The 16,059-nt window shown below is 46.3% G+C and overlaps 1 protein-coding gene across 7 annotated transcripts in view; it reads right to left on the bottom strand.

Moving 5' to 3' along the window:
- PBX1 (PBX homeobox 1) overlaps positions 1 to 16,059 on the bottom strand; it is a 281,890-nt gene that overhangs the window by 41,832 nt on the left and 223,999 nt on the right. For 5 of the 7 annotated variants that reach the window (XM_048498532.1, XM_048498537.1, XM_048498530.1 and 2 more), the window contains exons 3-5: positions 14,696 to 14,940; positions 8,668 to 8,864; positions 4,649 to 4,784 (exon numbers count right to left, since the gene is read on the bottom strand). In XM_048498532.1, the coding sequence (XP_048354489.1) occupies positions 4,649 to 4,784; positions 8,668 to 8,864; positions 14,696 to 14,940 (578 nt within the window). The remainder of the gene's footprint in view (positions 1 to 4,648; positions 4,785 to 8,667; positions 8,865 to 14,695; positions 14,941 to 16,059) is intronic. The other 2 variants (XM_048498533.1, XM_048498531.1) reach the window with 1 other exon arrangement.

The following is a 16,059-nucleotide window of genomic DNA, read 5'->3' on the forward strand; positions in this document are numbered from 1 at the left end:
GCAGGGGATGATGGGGCTTATGAATCCATGTATCTGGAGGGCCTTGAATTGGCTACCTAATGATCTAAGTATTTAAAAAACAAGGAAATTCTGGGGTTGTTTTAAGAGGGGAGTTGAGGAACTTAGAAGTCCACCTGTTCTTTAAGGGCCATGGACATCATCTCGTAAGACAAGTTGGATCCTATGTTAGCAATGTTAAGTCCCCCTGCTCAATTTCTGCCTTGACATTTTGCCCCAAACCTTTTTGCTCTAAAACTTATGGCCAGCACTGACCAGGGTATCATGTCTGAGTAGAATTCAGAGCTACATTGAAAGGAATTACACAAAACCCTGATTGGAAGGAACATGTACAGTTGGATCAAGTGGGATGGGGAGGGAATGTTGAATATTGAGTTCCTTTGATCTCAACCTCTTGTAAACAGGAGTGTATGCAAATGGAGTATTCCTGTGAGCAATGTAACGCCTGATAGGGGAACTCAAAGAGAACAACCACAATAACTCTGATTTTAGAGAAAGTTACTGAAGTATTTTAAAAAGTACCTCTGAGCGTATGGTGAATGCTTTTCTCTCAGCACTTAGCAGATACATTCAGTCTCTCACCCAGATATTAACAATGCAACCCTCAACAGACATAGGCCCTTCTAAATATGTTCCCTTCCATGGATTTAGAACGGTGTACCTGTTTAGGATTGCAATGTGACACTGAAGAACTGGCATTGTCTGAGAATATGGTGGTGAGTATTGGGCGTGTCTAGCATGTCCGAGGCAGGATATGATGCAATAGTTGATACCATCAGTCTTCATGCCATAGTTCAGGACACTCAGGGGGTTGCAGAGCCCATCCAGTTGGGTTGTGAGTCCTTACTGAACTGCCTTTTGGAAAGACCTTCTATGCAGACAGCAAATATATCATGCTTCATGCCTCAATTTGCACACATCTAAGAAGATCAGTAGGACACCAAATTGGGATAGTTTAGACTGGATTTCTCAATGGCACTGACTTGTGTCTCAGTTTGGCAGTGCCTCTTTAGGGTTCTGGTCCTCAGCTCTTCTGGTCTGCTGCTTGTGGTCCTGCCCTTGATACTAGAAAGGTCATAACTTTCCCTGCTCCTCTCACTTCATGGGACTCGGCCCTAGAGTGCTTTCCTGTCACTCACTCGCAGTTCAGTAGATCTGGCTGAAGACCACTGGTCTAAATGAACATTCCAAGAGCAACTTTCACATAAGCAAATTCCAGCCTCTCTTTCAACAGACAGTCAAGATATGGTTGATGAAATGCATTTGAAGGAACAACCCATTATGAAATTCTTCTGCAACCATTATCCCATTCCTTTCAAATGTTGGAGTTAATCACACAGAGAAGCCATCTCACTGATTAAAAAGGCAAAAGGTAAATGTTTATTAGGAATTTAAGATGGGAAAGAGGGAATGATAGCATGATGCTATCTTGTTGGCTAGGATCTAACTTCAGAGAAGAGGCAGGATATTAGACCCAAAGGTATTTGTCTAAGGACCATAGGCGGAGCTACCACGGGGTGGGATACGGGGGACAATACAGGGGACAAACTCCCCGGGCGCAGGTGCGGGGTGGAGAATCGCTCCCCACCCCTCCCTTCAGGTCGGCTCTGCGGCCCAGAGCAGCCTCTGCGGCCCAGAGCAGCCTCTGCGGCCTGCAGCCGCCCCCACGGACTGGAACAGGCTGCTCTTTTAACTGTAAAAGGTAAATGAGGTGTGTTTGGTGGGGCATGGGTGTGTGTGGGGGGTGCAGGCGCCATTTTGCCCTGGGCGCCATTTCCCCTTCCTACAGCACTGCTAAGGACAGACAAGACACTAACTTTACAGTCTTCTCTAGCTCATCACTTGCTCACCCATGCAAGTATTTGCAAGACAGCATTTAACGTGCTACATCTGGCATGTCAGTGGGAATTAAAGGAGGCTTTTGCGGGCGACAGAATAGTTCTTGACTTCACTAAAGCAATTTGACAGTCCCATGTGGCCTATTCCTAAACAAAGCCAGGAGCCTAGGACTAAGACTATTTAAGTAGAGACGCGTCTGGTTCACAGTGCTTGCAAAAGAGATTTGCTTGGTAGGAAACAAGAAGTGTGGTTCTGAAGATCTTTTGTGGCTCAACAGTCTCATCAGTGACCCGTTGTCAGAATAAGGGCCTATTTATCAGATCTTATGATGACACAAAGAGGAAAGAGTTTGTACCATGTCAGAAGATGAGAACAGAATAAAAAAATGAATGACCTGAAGAACTGGCCCGAATGCTATTGGGTCAGAAATTTTGTATTACTTGATATATTACTTTATATTACTTGATATTTGGGGCTGAAATCCCCAAACAAATTATACTGGTCAGCAGCTGTCAGGTGCTGATTCCTTCGTCACTTGAGAAGATGTCGCCTAAGGTCTTATTCAATAGAAATTAAACGGACAAGAAAAGCTTAGGAAAGTGGTCTGCAAAAGTCGTCCTTTCGGAGGCATTCGCAGACAAAAATCCAATCTAGACTGAGAGGATGGGCAGGGATGGCCCTGCTCCCACACTGCCCCACCCTCTCCAAAGGGCATTCCCATGGCACAGAACCCCCAGAAACCACCCACCAAAAATCTCTCATTTGGGTAACAGAGATACACCATGAAAAACGTCGCGTATATGCAAAGCCGGCTCTGCTGCGCAAGGGGGTTGAGTGGGCAGTGGAAACTGATTAAGGTTGGCTCCACCCCCTGGCCTGTCCCCAGTCACGCTGATGCAGCTTTCTGTGCCAGCAGGCCTAGGCATGGGCAGCAGCTTCTACATTGGGCACCTTGGAGCCGTGCAGTGCCTGCTCACCAGGGTAAGTGTCTCCTTTGCTGGTGTATTTTCCCCTTGCTCTAGCAGTGTGGGCACACACACCTATGCAGGGGTGCACCATCTCCAGAGATGGGTCCCCCCACCCCGGATTGAATTGTAAAGCTAGGAACAGGATTCAGGTTGGTGGGCTTTGTTTCACCCATTTGCTCCATAGGACACACGTGTTTTACTGAAAACCAGAGGCGTAGCTGGGCCAGAGTGTGCCCGGTGCACACTCTGGCTTTTTTGGCCCCCCTGGTGTGGTTCCCCCTCCGCGGCACCCCTCCCCTCCCGTGGCGCCCCCCCTTACTTTAGAAACCAAGCAGGCTGGAGAACAGGCCTGTTCCCTCCCAGGCTTCAAAGGCCCTGGTGGGAACTACATTTCCCAGGAAACACCAGGGCCTTTGAAGCCTGTTCTCCAGTCTGCTCGGTTTGTAACGTAAGTGTGGGGGGACGCCGCAGGAGGGAGTGCTGTGGGGGGAAGGGGGAGGGGTATGGGGGGAATTTTGCGCCCCCCACATGACCCAAAACTGTGCGCCCGGTGCACGGCGCACCCCCCGTCCCCTGGTAGCTTTGCCAGTGCTGAAAACAATATAGTTATTTATGATGCAGATCTGCTGGACGTGGGTCTGTTTCAGCAATGCCATTACCAAGGAGGCTGAATATTTGGGCAGTTTAGGAGCAGCTTGAATCCCGCTGCAAAGTTGTGGTCCTTTCCTAGGATCAATAAAGCACAGCGGGCTGAATGGACAGACTTTGACTAAAAGGTAACTTTGATAGCCAACAGCTGGGCAGAGTTTGACATCCAACCAGCCAACCCAACTCTGCCTCTGTCACTGTAAGAATATGGAGATCATGCGGAGAAACAGAAACTGGTGTGGATAGGAAACAGAAGGAGTGGCAAATACTGGAAGGATTGCTCCTCACATGACACAGTGAGATGGACATTCCCCACCTCACAACTACAAGGTCTACACAGAACAACCAACATTCTCCACCTCACAACTACATGGTCGTCACAGAACAATCAATATTCCCCACCTCACAACTACAAGGTCTACACAGAACAACCAACATTCCCCACCTCACGACTGCATGGTCTTCACAGAACAATCAACGAATTGTTTCTAAATTTCGTTAGAAACTTTCTTTAGAAATGTTCTAAGTTCCATATTATCCTCTAACAAGGAATCCCTTTGTGTTCACCACTGTACCTCATGAAAGATTCTGGGGTATGTTTCAGGACAAATGCTCAATTTGCACAGGATGCCGGCCTCACTGCACTGGACCTCACTGTTTCGGGACTTTGCTGAGGAAGATTGTGGGTGTCTGGAAAGGTGACTTCCAGGGAGAGCTTTTTAGCTTCCTGATCACGAATCTCTGCTAGGGAAATCTGAGATTGCTCAGAACCTGGTCCTGAGGCAAACAACATTTGCCCTGGTCTTCTTTGGGTCATTATATAATCCCATGGCATGAAAACTAACCCCTTGTCCACCTACTCAGAATACAATAGAATACAATTAACTAGTGCCTGGTCAAAGCCATGAACTTTTTAAACACCCTTGATTTTTCTACATACTTCTTGTTCTTGCCCTCACAAGAATGCTGCTTTTTAATTCCACTGCTTTCTCCTTGCCTAGTTTTCAGCAGAAGTGACCCTCCTTTCCTAGGCAAACCACCTGTTGCAGCCTTCTGTTGACTCCTTCTGTCTCTGTAATCAACAGATTCCAAAGATGAATCTCCACCATTAGCAAAGGGCCCAGGCACAGAGAAACCTGCTTGGCCTCTACGCCACAGGGAGTGGTAGGTCTTACCTGTGAGACTGTGATGCCACATTTCTTGGCTAGTTCCTCTTTGGCTTCCTCACTGGGGTAAGGGTTGCTGAGGTGGGAATAGAAATACTCATTGAGGATTTCTGTAGCTTGCTTGTTGAAGTTTCGTCTCTTCCGTCTGGAAAAATGAAAGACCGTTGGTGTCCATGATCCAGAAGAAATAATTTTAGAGGGACTGCTATACATAGCTACCAGATGCATATCAGCTCCCCTTCCCAGAGAATCGCAGCACGAAGCACGATTCATCAACTTAAAAAAGGGGAAAATCACGTAACGGCAGGCATGAATCGTTTTGAAGGGGTGAGTGTGGACGTACATCGTGGTAAAGTGGGCGGGGGGACTGAAAGTGTTTTCTAAGTGTTTTTGATTATGTGTGTGAAAAGAGTCACTGTCTGCCCTCCCCAGCTACACAAAAAAAAAGACTACAAGTAGAGCCCTCAAGTCAGTGGTGGGATCCAAAAATTTAAATAACAGGTTCTGATGATGGTGGGATTAAAACAGTGGCGCCGTCGCACACACGCACCTCCAGTCCCTATTGGGCAGGGAGGTTGCTTTAGTAACCCCTTCTCGGCACTCAGAAAAAATTAGTAACCACTTCTAGAGAAGTGGTGAGAACTGGTTGGATCCCACCTCTGCCTCAAGTTCAGACTAGTAGTCCATCTAGTCCAGAATCCTGTTTCACAGAGGCCAGCCAGTTGTCCTAGAACCGTGGTGGCGAACCTATGGCACTCCAGATGTTCATGGACTACAATTCCCATCAGCCAATTGGCCATGCTGGCAGAGGCTGATGGGAATTGTAGTCCATGAACTTCTGGAGTGCCACAGGTTTGCCATCACTGTCCCAGAAAGTCAAATAAATAGGGCACAAAAGCCAAGACATTCCCTCATTGTTGAGTCCTAGCACTGCAGGTTCCCTTTACTCATCACAGCTAGCAGCCACTGATGGAGCTCTCTTCCTCTACAAAACTGCCCAGTTCCCTTTTAAAGTCATGTATTCTTCTGGCATCCTGATCTGGATGGCCCAGGATAGGCTGATTTCGTCAGATCTCAGAAGCTAAGCAGGCTCAGCCCTGGTTAGTACTTGGATGGGAGACCACCAAGGAATACCAGGGTCGCTGTGAAGAGGACAGCAATGTCAAACCACCCCTGTAAGCCTCCTGCCTTGAAAACCCTACTGGGTTGCCATAAATGGGCTGCGACTTCACAACACTTTACAGACATCTGCTTGTAGCCATCACTACATCTACTGGCAGCAAAACTGAAAGTTGAACTGCTCGTTGAGTAAAGGTGTATTTCCTTTTGTCCAACATGAATCTATCAACTGTTTTAGGTGCCCCCACATTCTATTATTAGGGGAAGGGGGGGGAGTTCACTTCACTTTTTCCTCCCATGCATAACTCTATAAATACCTATCACATCCCTCTTCTTAGCCAATTTTTTTCTAGATTGAAAAACTCCATACTGTTCAGGCTGTCTTGGAAGAAAGATCAATCCAACCATCTTAGGATGCTACTACCTAATTCATGTTATGACCAGGCTTCAATGTTTCCTCTAAGCTGTGTGCATGAGCGGCCATGCAGCCACCATATTGGTGCTGTGCAGATAAAGGACTGTCCAGCAGGGAGAGCTGCCCTGGGAGGCTCATTTCCTGGCAGAATTGTTGAACTGCTGTGCAGCTACGGAGAACACTTAGAAGAAGCATCGCCAGGCTTGCAATGTTTTGAAGCTTTCTTTCACACTAGCTGTCCTCCTCCTGGCTGAAATGTACCTGAAAAGTGCAGTGCACCGTGAACCTAGTCCATGTCTTTAGCTACTGGTTCTAGAGAAAGTGTGAAGGGTGGTGGTCCCAGCAACAACATATTCTGATTGTGTCCTCTGTGTTCAAGTGTAAGTTGGATGATACAGATATATGATAATGGCCTCTGAAAAAGGCAGGTGCCTATTTTCCCCATCTGGAACAGGAAGTCAGTGTCACAAACAGCTCCTGTTTGATCCTGTCATGTCTCCTGCCCGGGATGTGGTGATCTTTCTTTTCTCCTTCCCCCACCCTTCTGTGCTTATGTTTTTCCACTTTGCTTCTCAGGCCATGCCTTATTAGCTCACTAGACAGCTGATGTTGTAGATCTGTCAGTAGTGTGGAATGTAGGTTGTTTTGACCCTTGGGAGGGAAGTTTCTTCTTCTCTGGACCGTGGGAATGGAGGAGTGCCATTCCCCCTTAGGAATTGGTAGTCAGGGTGACATGACATGGGGGATGATGTAGGAAATAATTGTAGCTGCAATGCTGGTTATGCTTAGTTCTGCCAGCAGAAGTCTGATTCCTGATGCTATTCCATAATAAAGAAATCAACTGAGCGCAGAGTCTTGTTATTGAACAGTCTAGGGCAGTGGTGGCGAACCTTTGGCACTCCAGATGTTATGGACTACAATTCCCATCAATACCCTGCCAGCTGACCCATTGGCCATGCTGGCGGGAGCTGATAAATTGTAATCCGCTAACGTCTGGAGATATAGATCGCCACCACTGGTCTAGGGGCTTGACAGTCAGGCCTGCACAATGGAGGGCTCTCCATGGCCTCATAGGCATTATCTAGCATCATGTGATGACTGCAAGGATAGGTCACACTGCATGAGCCCCTGCACATCTGCTAACTAAGCAGTATATACATCTTCCCTAGGAGTTTATGCTGCAAAAAAAAAAATCCCAAACCAAACCAAACATTAAAACAATCACCCCTGTATCTAAGGTTGTTTCCCCACTTACAAAAACCGACCACCACCCTTATGCTTTCTGCCGCTACTACTCAGGCGTCGTCGTCATTTCTGCTGGCGTGCTCCGGGCTTCCCCGCATGACCCCGCTGCGGCGGGGAATTCATCAAAAGCGCGCCGTTTTGAGGAGCCCGGGGAATAGCCAGCGCTTACTGAGGGCGCACCTTGGCGGCGAAGCGTCAGGCGGCTGACGTGTCGCCGTATTACCTGTTAGTGGGGAGTGCCGTGGGACCCCGCACTACTTGGCGAGAGTAGCGCGCAGAAGAGGTTAGTGGGGAAACGACCTACATTTTGTTCCTTCCTTCTCTGCTTTGGGCAGAAGCAATGTCACAACATGGATCTTGTCTGATCAGATGTGCTCAGCTTTTAAAAACTGGGCTTCCCATCTCATTGCCGTACAAGCAGAATACTGACATTGCAACAAAATGAATCACAAAATTAAAAAGCTGGAGCTATTAGCATTTTGAGCAAAACAAAGATTCCAAACAATGCATATATGCTGTCAATTTCTTATGCAATAAATTCAAAACAATAAACCGTCCCTCGCATTTAATTGAACCACATAGAAAAAGCCAAGGTAATTTAATCGTAAAAAACATCTTTTAAACTTTTCTAATCCAATCAGCTACGGAGGGACGATCAGACTCTTTCCATGTTATTTACTATTTCAATCCTCGCTCCAATGATTCTGATCCTTTTCAGGATAAAGATGACACCGTTTAAGAATTCATCTGCCATTTCCTGGACCATCTTTATTCTAGAGTGCTCTGCTCGGGTCTTAGTGCCTTGAAGCAGAACTGGGCAATCACCAGAACCCAAATGGAGCATTCTAGAACAAAGTGGATAAATTCTGAAATCTGGGGTCATCTTCATCCTGAAAAGGGTACAATTTGGTATCTGTTATGGTGCTAAAAAACAATCCTTCAGCTCACCTATCTTCGGCCCTTTCATGTGTTTTCTTTAGCAACAGTTCACTCCAGGTTAAAATAGTTCAATACCTGCCTTTTTCCCTTCAAGACAGACACTAGCAGAGCAGACTTACGGCTAACTCCACAAAGTTTGTTCTTGACCCAACTGCTAATATACAAACGTGTTAATGGATAGACAGCTGAAAGGAGAAAACAAGAAACAACTCTGTCCCAAGGTACAACAAACATTCTTCCTTAGTGACTGGCCAGTGTCCTCACTTTCCAAACCAAGTGCTACATTTAGACGTTGGAGGTAAAAGCTCACCGCGCATCGAGAAATCGGGAGCGCAGGATCATGACCGCTTCGCACGTGCTCTGTTTGAGCTGCATCTGGATGGAGCTGAACTTGCGATGGATGATGCTGACCATCCGCTCTATTTCCTTGGGCGAGATGGGCCGGGTCCTGCTTTGCTCCCGCAGTAGGTTCATTACGTGGGTGGTGAACTCGTTGCATGCCTGGGACAACAGGAGAAAGAGCAAGGAGGAACCCTTAGGACCAGAGGAGTCACGGGATCTCGTACAAGCTGGCACCATTACAATGCAAAACCCACCCTGTTATTACTGGAGAGTGTTCCCCGTGTCACGATCTTGAGATGTCCACACAAGCTCTGCGGACTGCCAAGGAAATTCTTGCTTTTGGGAACTGCCTGTGCAAACTGAAAGTGTGCATCTGAATCCAGGCACAAGTCCTTGCTTTTAAGATGCTTTGCTTTTAGTGTGCATTTGTTCCCTTCCCCGCCTTGGCTAACTACCGTGTTTCTCTGAAAATAAGACAGTGTCTTATACTTGGACAGATTTATGGAGGAGAAGTCGATTTATGGCTACCAATCTTGATCCTCTTTGATTGAGACTGCAAATGCCTTAACAGTCCAGGTGCTCGGGAGCAACAGCCGCAGAAGGCCATTGCTTTCACATCCTGCATGTGAGCTCCCAAAGGCACCTGGTGGGCTACTGTGAGTAGCAGAGAGCTGGACTAGATGGACTCTGGTCTGATCCAGCTGGCTTGTTCTTATGTTCTTATATTAATTTTTGCTCCCAAAGATGCACTATGTCTTATTTTCAGGGGATGTCTTATTTTTCTGTGTCCTGTTCGGCAGGCATGCTTCCAAACAAAAACTTTGCTACGTCTTACTTTCGGGGGATGCCTTATATTTCGCACTTCAGCAAAACCTCTACTACGTCTTATTTTCAGGGAATGTCTTATTTTCAGAGAAACAGGGTAGCTTGAACAACAATCTGCAGCTACAGTTGCTGATAATTTTATTCAGAGTCAGAACCAGTGATGCGATTCAAATAATTTAACAACCAGTTCTGGTTGAGCGGGGGGGGGGGGGGGGGAGCAGAAGCCAGCAGGCCTGACCCCTCACTCAATCTCCATTGGCAGTGGCCCTGCCGCCTTGTCTTCGGAGGCAGAAGGGCCACCACCAGTGGAGGTTGAGGAGGGAGTGGCAGCAGCCAGTGGCAAGCTGCGGGCCTGCTGGCTGCTGCCCCCCCCCCCAGCTCAACCTCCTTTGGCCAGGGCCACCACCAGTGGAGGTTGAGGTGGGAGGCAGCAGCAGCTAGCGGGCCTGCCTGTAACTTGCTGCCAGCTGCTGTGCCCCCCCCCCCGGCTCAACCTCTATCGGCTCAACCTGCCAATGGAGGTTGAGGCGGGAGGCGGCAGCCCTCTGGTCCCACCCCCCAGTGCTTCCGAGCTCGGAAAGTCTCCTCTCTGCCCCGGGAGCCCAGGACGGGGAGAAGAGCTGAGCCTCTGATCCACCCCCCCATGCTGCCTGGCTCAGCTCTCCTTCCCACCCTTGACTCTGAGGCGCTAAAAGCCCCATCGTTCCCCCCAGGGGAGGGGAAGTGAGAGAGCTTTTAACAACCAGTTCACCCGAACAGGGCCGAACCGGCCGAATTGCTCCACTGGCCAGAACCTTTAATAGGCATCCACATAACTGGAGAATTTTATTCCATCGACAACAAAATAAATAAATTGGATAGACTCATATGTGTGTAAATTGCTGTCGTTGCAGCCGTTTTATAGTGACCCCGGGTGGGGTTTTCAAGCCAGCTGATGAAGCAGAGGTGGTTTGCCACTACCTTACTCTGCAGAGCCCTTATTGGTGGTCTCCCTTCCAAGTACTGACCCTGCTAAGCTTCCAAAGTCTGATAAGATTGGGACCTACCGTGCTGCCTTCCCTCGCGTTAGACTGGTACCCATGAAAAGTTCAATATAATTGTCCTGACAAGTATAATTATAATATTTGGGAAGGAATCTAAAACAGCTGGATCTCAGTTGCACCCCAATAGATTCCCAATTAAGAGCAAGATGATCTGGCATTTATTTATGGACAGAATACACATGCATCTGTGTAAATGTGAAAATGCATATGAGCATAAGGGAAATTTGTGACTTGACTCTGGCATCCTAAGCAGGGTTACACTGTTGTAACTACACTGAAGTTAGCAGAGCAGAGAGTAGATATGCTCAGGGTAGAACTGTATGTGAGCCAAACAGCCTTGCCTCCTGTCACCAGATGAGGGGTCATCCACTTTTCCAAGAAGGCAACTGCTATAGGCCTCCAGCACATAGAGCCAGCTTTCCTGTAAAGGTCTGAACGCACATGAAGATGCCTTATTTTGAACTCAACTATCATTGCATCAAGGTCAATACTGTCTACTCAGACAGGTAGGAGCTCTCCAAAGTTCATTCACAACACCTAGGACCTGATCTTTTTATCTGGAAATGCTGGAAATTGAACATGGGACTTTCTGCAGATCACACTGATGTTCTGCCACCAAGTCATGTCCCTTCCCCAGATGGAAACAATTCCACTGAAAGGGAAACCATTTACAGACATGTACAACACATGCTGCTTGTGCTACTTGATGGGCAGGGAGTGGAAATTAACAGGTGGAGTAAAGAAAAACTTTATGGGAAGAGGTGGCTGTGAAAAGCATTGTCCTTGGTTTGGACTGGGCTGGAAGAGAGAAATAAATAGAGAGAAGGAAATATAAGATTTGCACATCAGATGAGGTATGTTTTTATCATCTGCCATATTATATCAGTATGATTATATATTAGCATTCAGTCTCTTATCAATCCAGTTTCAGCCAAACCAACAGTATCTACATCTTGCTAAAGTTCTATGTATGTTATCTTTGCTGCAAATCTTTCTTTCTTTCTTTCTTTCTTTCTTTCTTTCTTTCTTTCTTTCTTTCTTTCTTTCTTTCTTTCTTTCTTTCTTTCTTTCTTTCTTTCTTTCTCTCTCTCTCTCTCTCCCTCCCTCCCTCCCTCCCTCCCTCTTTCTTTCTTTCTTTCTTTCTTTCTTTCTTTCTTTCTTTCTTTCTTTCTTTCTTTCTTTCTTTCTTTCTTTCTTTCTTTCTTTCTTTCTTTCTTCAAGTTGTAGCTGACTTACAGTATAGTGTTTTCCTGCCAAGAGAGGTTCAGAAGTGGTTTGCAATTTCCTGCCTCTTCATAGCAACCCTAGATTTTCTTGCTGGTTTGTCATCTAAGCACCAACCAGGGATGACCCTGCTTAGCTTCCAAGATCTGGCAAGACTGGGCTAGCCTGAGATATTTGGGTCACACAATTCTCTTCCCCAAAAATCCAAAAAAAGGGAGTGTATAGAACAGGGGTAGGGAACCTGCGGCTCTCCAGATGTTCAGGAACTACAATTCCCATCAGCCCCTACCAGCATGGCCAATTGGCCATGCTGGTAGGGGCTGATGGGGTGGACTGTTCCTGAGCTTATCTAGAGCTTTCCTCTAAGACCCTGTGCGTATAGAAAGATCGAGTTTCTGTGAGATACACCCACAAATGGACCACACTTGGATGCGCTCAGTCAATGGTCAGGGCAGACAGAGTTTATTTTGCTGATGTGCGGTTGACGCTTTCCCAACAGAAAAGCAGGTCAACAACAACAAAAAAAATAGCATGGCCAAAGAAGATGAGACAGCGGGAGATCTGTAAACCCATCCTTTGCAGCTTTTGAAATATGAATAGCCTTGCTTGTCTTCTTGGAAATAGGTGCATAATATCTGCTTCTGAGCCCTCACTTTAACTTCCTGTCTTAGAAGTGCCAGGCTCCTCCCTCTGCCCATGTGGTTGTACCATTTCCTGTTCTGCTTTCCTTGAAGTAATAAAAGTGAGCCAGCCAGCACTGTGTCACACTGCTTGTTTCGAGCTGCCAAACTCATAATGCGTGACTGTCTGTCTTCCTAACACCAGTTTCTGGTCACTATGGTGAGGGTTTCAAGTGCTAGCTACTGCCCACTATTAGGACCAAATATCTTCCTCTGTCTGTCATGCTGCTTGGCTGCTAGATGCGACAGAGCTCAATGCTGGTTTGTCTATTATGTTTCAGGACCTGTAATTTTTATAGCTTATAAAATCTGAACTCTCTTTCACACATCTAAGCACTTAGAAGGGAATACTGTGATCACTAAAAGTCAACATGGCTTTCTCAAAAACAAGTCATGCCAGACTAATCTTATCTCATTTTTTTGATAGAGTGACAAGCTTGGTAGATGAAGAGAATATTGTGAACATAGCATACCTTGATTTTAGCAAGGCCTCTGACAAAGGGCCCCATTATATTCTTGCCAGCAAACTAGTAAAATGTAGGCTAGACAAGGCTACTTGTTGAATGGATTTGTAATTAGCTGACTGACCATATCCAAATGGTGTTTACCAATGGCTCATCTTCATCTTGGAGAGAAGTGACTAGTGAGTTGCCACAGGGTTCTGTCCTGGGCCCAGTGCTATTCAATATTTTTATCAATGATTTGGATGATGTAATAGAGAGCATGATAATCAAATTTGCAGGTGACATAAAATTAGGAGGGGTCGCTAATACCCCAGAGGACAGGGTCAGGATTCAAAATGACCTGGACAGATTAGAGAGCTGGGACAAAACTAACAAAATGAACGTCAACGAAGATAAACAGGGGTGTAATGCCCATTGGGCAAGGTGGGCAGCTGCCCAGGGCACCACCTTGTGGGGGACATCAAAATACAGGGTTCGCTTTTGGGTATTTTTAGTGGTTTCCATTTTTGACCTGCAGGGGGCGCAGTTTTTAGTTTTTTGTTGGATACTTGACTCCAGCAATTTTGAATGTCTGACAATGATAGAGCAGGGGCATGGCTCAGTGTTAGAACATCAGTTTTCCATGTAGAAGGTCCCAGGTTCAATTTGTGGCATCTCCAGGCAAACGAATCAGGTAGAAGATGATGTGGAAGACCTCTGACTGAGACCTGGGAGAGACACTATTGGAGTAGTGAATATTGACCTTAATGATGATGATGATGAAGAAGAAAAAGAAGAAGAGGAGGAGGAGTTTGGATTTATGCCCCGCCTTTATCTCTGGTAAGAAGACTCGAAGGGGATTACAAATGTCTTTCCTTTCCTCTCCCTGTAACAGACACCTTGTGCGGTAGGGGACGCTGAGAGAGTTCAGAGAGAGAACTGTGACTGGTCCAAGGTCACCCTGCAGGAATGTAGGAGTGGGGGGAATAAATATGGTTTACCGGATAAGAGTCTGTCGCTCAGGTGGAGGAGTGGGGAATCAAACCCAGTTCCCCAGATTAGAGTCCATCTGCTCTTAACCACTGTACCATGAAGGGTCAGTCTTGGTATGTGTCAGCTTCAGATGTACACTCAGTAGTAATCATTATAGCCACAGAGATGGTGAATGCTATTATAGTTCCCATCATGAAAGGACAAACAACCACTGAAGTTGCTGAAAGGATCACACTGCCGGAAGTTGCTGACTCACCACAGACCAAATCTGATAGAGATTTCTCTACTTCCCAGTCTTCTGGCCAGCCAGGGTTCAGTGGGCAGTAGAGTTGGTCGATACCAGCCAGATTCGTTCGGATTCGGACCAGATTCAGATCAATGGATTCGGATTGGCTGAATTCCGAACCTTGCAGATTCGGACTGCCCCGAATCTGTGGGAAAGCCCGATAATTTTGGATGCATTTTTATTTTTGGGTTTTTTTCAAATTTTAGCCTGCAGGGGGCGCATGCTTAGACATATAGGCACCAAAATGTCAGAGTATCATCTGGTGACTGTCCTGATGATACCCCCCAAGTTTGGTAGTTTGGTTCAGGGTAGTTTGGTTCAGTAAAGAGGGCAGAAGAAAAGTTCTCTCTAGCTTTCAGTTCTATTGAATGCATACCAAGTAAGCCCAAAGACAAAATGAATAAGGTGGAAATCAGGCCTAACATCTTGTCTAAGGGACCATGCTGGTTTTTGGGGGACCTCTGCTGTGCTGGAGACACAGTAGCACGCACAAGACTGGTACCTGTTCGTATTTCTCCAACTCAGTATGATAAATCTGCCGAATCTGAGAAAGTTTCGCTCTGTAGTCGGAATGCTCCACAGAATTGTCTGAGCCGGCACCTCCCGATGCTGCAGCTGCTGCTGCCGCCGCTGCCGAGCCGCCTCCTTTCTCGGGTCCCGCTACCCCTTCTGCTAAGAGCATGTTGTCCAGGCGCATCAGCTGAGGGTCTGTGGGTTCTTCCTCTTGAGCCCCTCGGATACTCAACACTGTGTGAAAGAGAAGAGTGAAACAGGAAGATTAAAACATGGAACGATAGCAGCAATCTTCCCCAAAGGGAATGTACACTCACTGCGGGGCAGAGTTGTAGTCCCTAGTAAGCCAGTGTGTTTCGACTGGAGCTGGATATCCTGCAACCATTTACGGAAAAACACTTGTTCTTGAATGGCAGTGTGGGCTCATCCCTGCCTGCTATACATTCTATTTACTTCATCCACAAAAGCCTTTCTAGCATTTGGCTTTGAAAGCAGGACATGTGAATATCTTACATCCTTTTTCCTTTTTAAAAAAATCAACAACTTATATGTTACTTATACTAATTGTTTATGCTAATTGCAACCCTCCCCTCCTCCCAAAACCAAAACCAAACATTTACTGTTGGGTGTAATAGGTCCTCTAACCGTGGTAAGGAACTGCGCAGAAGTGGCACGGAGTCCTCCCCCTGATGGCGGCCACCCAATCTGCCCAGCACCAATATGGTGTCTGCGTGGCTTACGTGGAATGTTGGTGTGAAACAATGAAATAAACATTTGAAAACTGGAATGAATTTTCCTTATTTTAAAATATGTCGGGTACATTTTGTGCAATAGTAAATTACTCAGTGAACAGTTCTCCCCGGCTTCTAACCTGGAGCACTAAAATCATTATTCGGGTACATTTATAAAAAAAAGAAAGAAAAAGAAGGATGAAACCATAGTTTTTAATTATAAAGGTCAGTTTTTCTAGGCAGTTGAGCTAAGTATACAAGACCTGCCTCTTTGGGGATGCTGGCAGCTATATGCAAATACCGAAGAAGAGACATTTTTGATTGCTGCTAGGTTTGCCCCAGATTGTGGGAATAAGCTCTTATTCACGTCTGCTGATGCTCGCAAATGACACCATCATGACATTTTAAAAAGAGAAGCAGCCACCTACATATTGCCTTCAAGGAATATCTGACCATTTCAAACAGGAATATTTGATTAATTTATTTTTAGTGACTATGTTTGATTATTTAACAACAGGCAATCAGACCCTCTTGACCCAAGGGGTATAAATGGTTAAATAAATAAACCAACGACTGGCGTGCTGACCCTGAATCCTCACTCAGAACTGTACAAGCAGGACCC

Source organism: Sphaerodactylus townsendi, linkage group LG05 (genome assembly GCF_021028975.2).
Source record: "Sphaerodactylus townsendi isolate TG3544 linkage group LG05, MPM_Stown_v2.3, whole genome shotgun sequence".
NCBI classification, from domain to species: domain Eukaryota; kingdom Metazoa; phylum Chordata; class Lepidosauria; order Squamata; family Sphaerodactylidae; genus Sphaerodactylus; species Sphaerodactylus townsendi.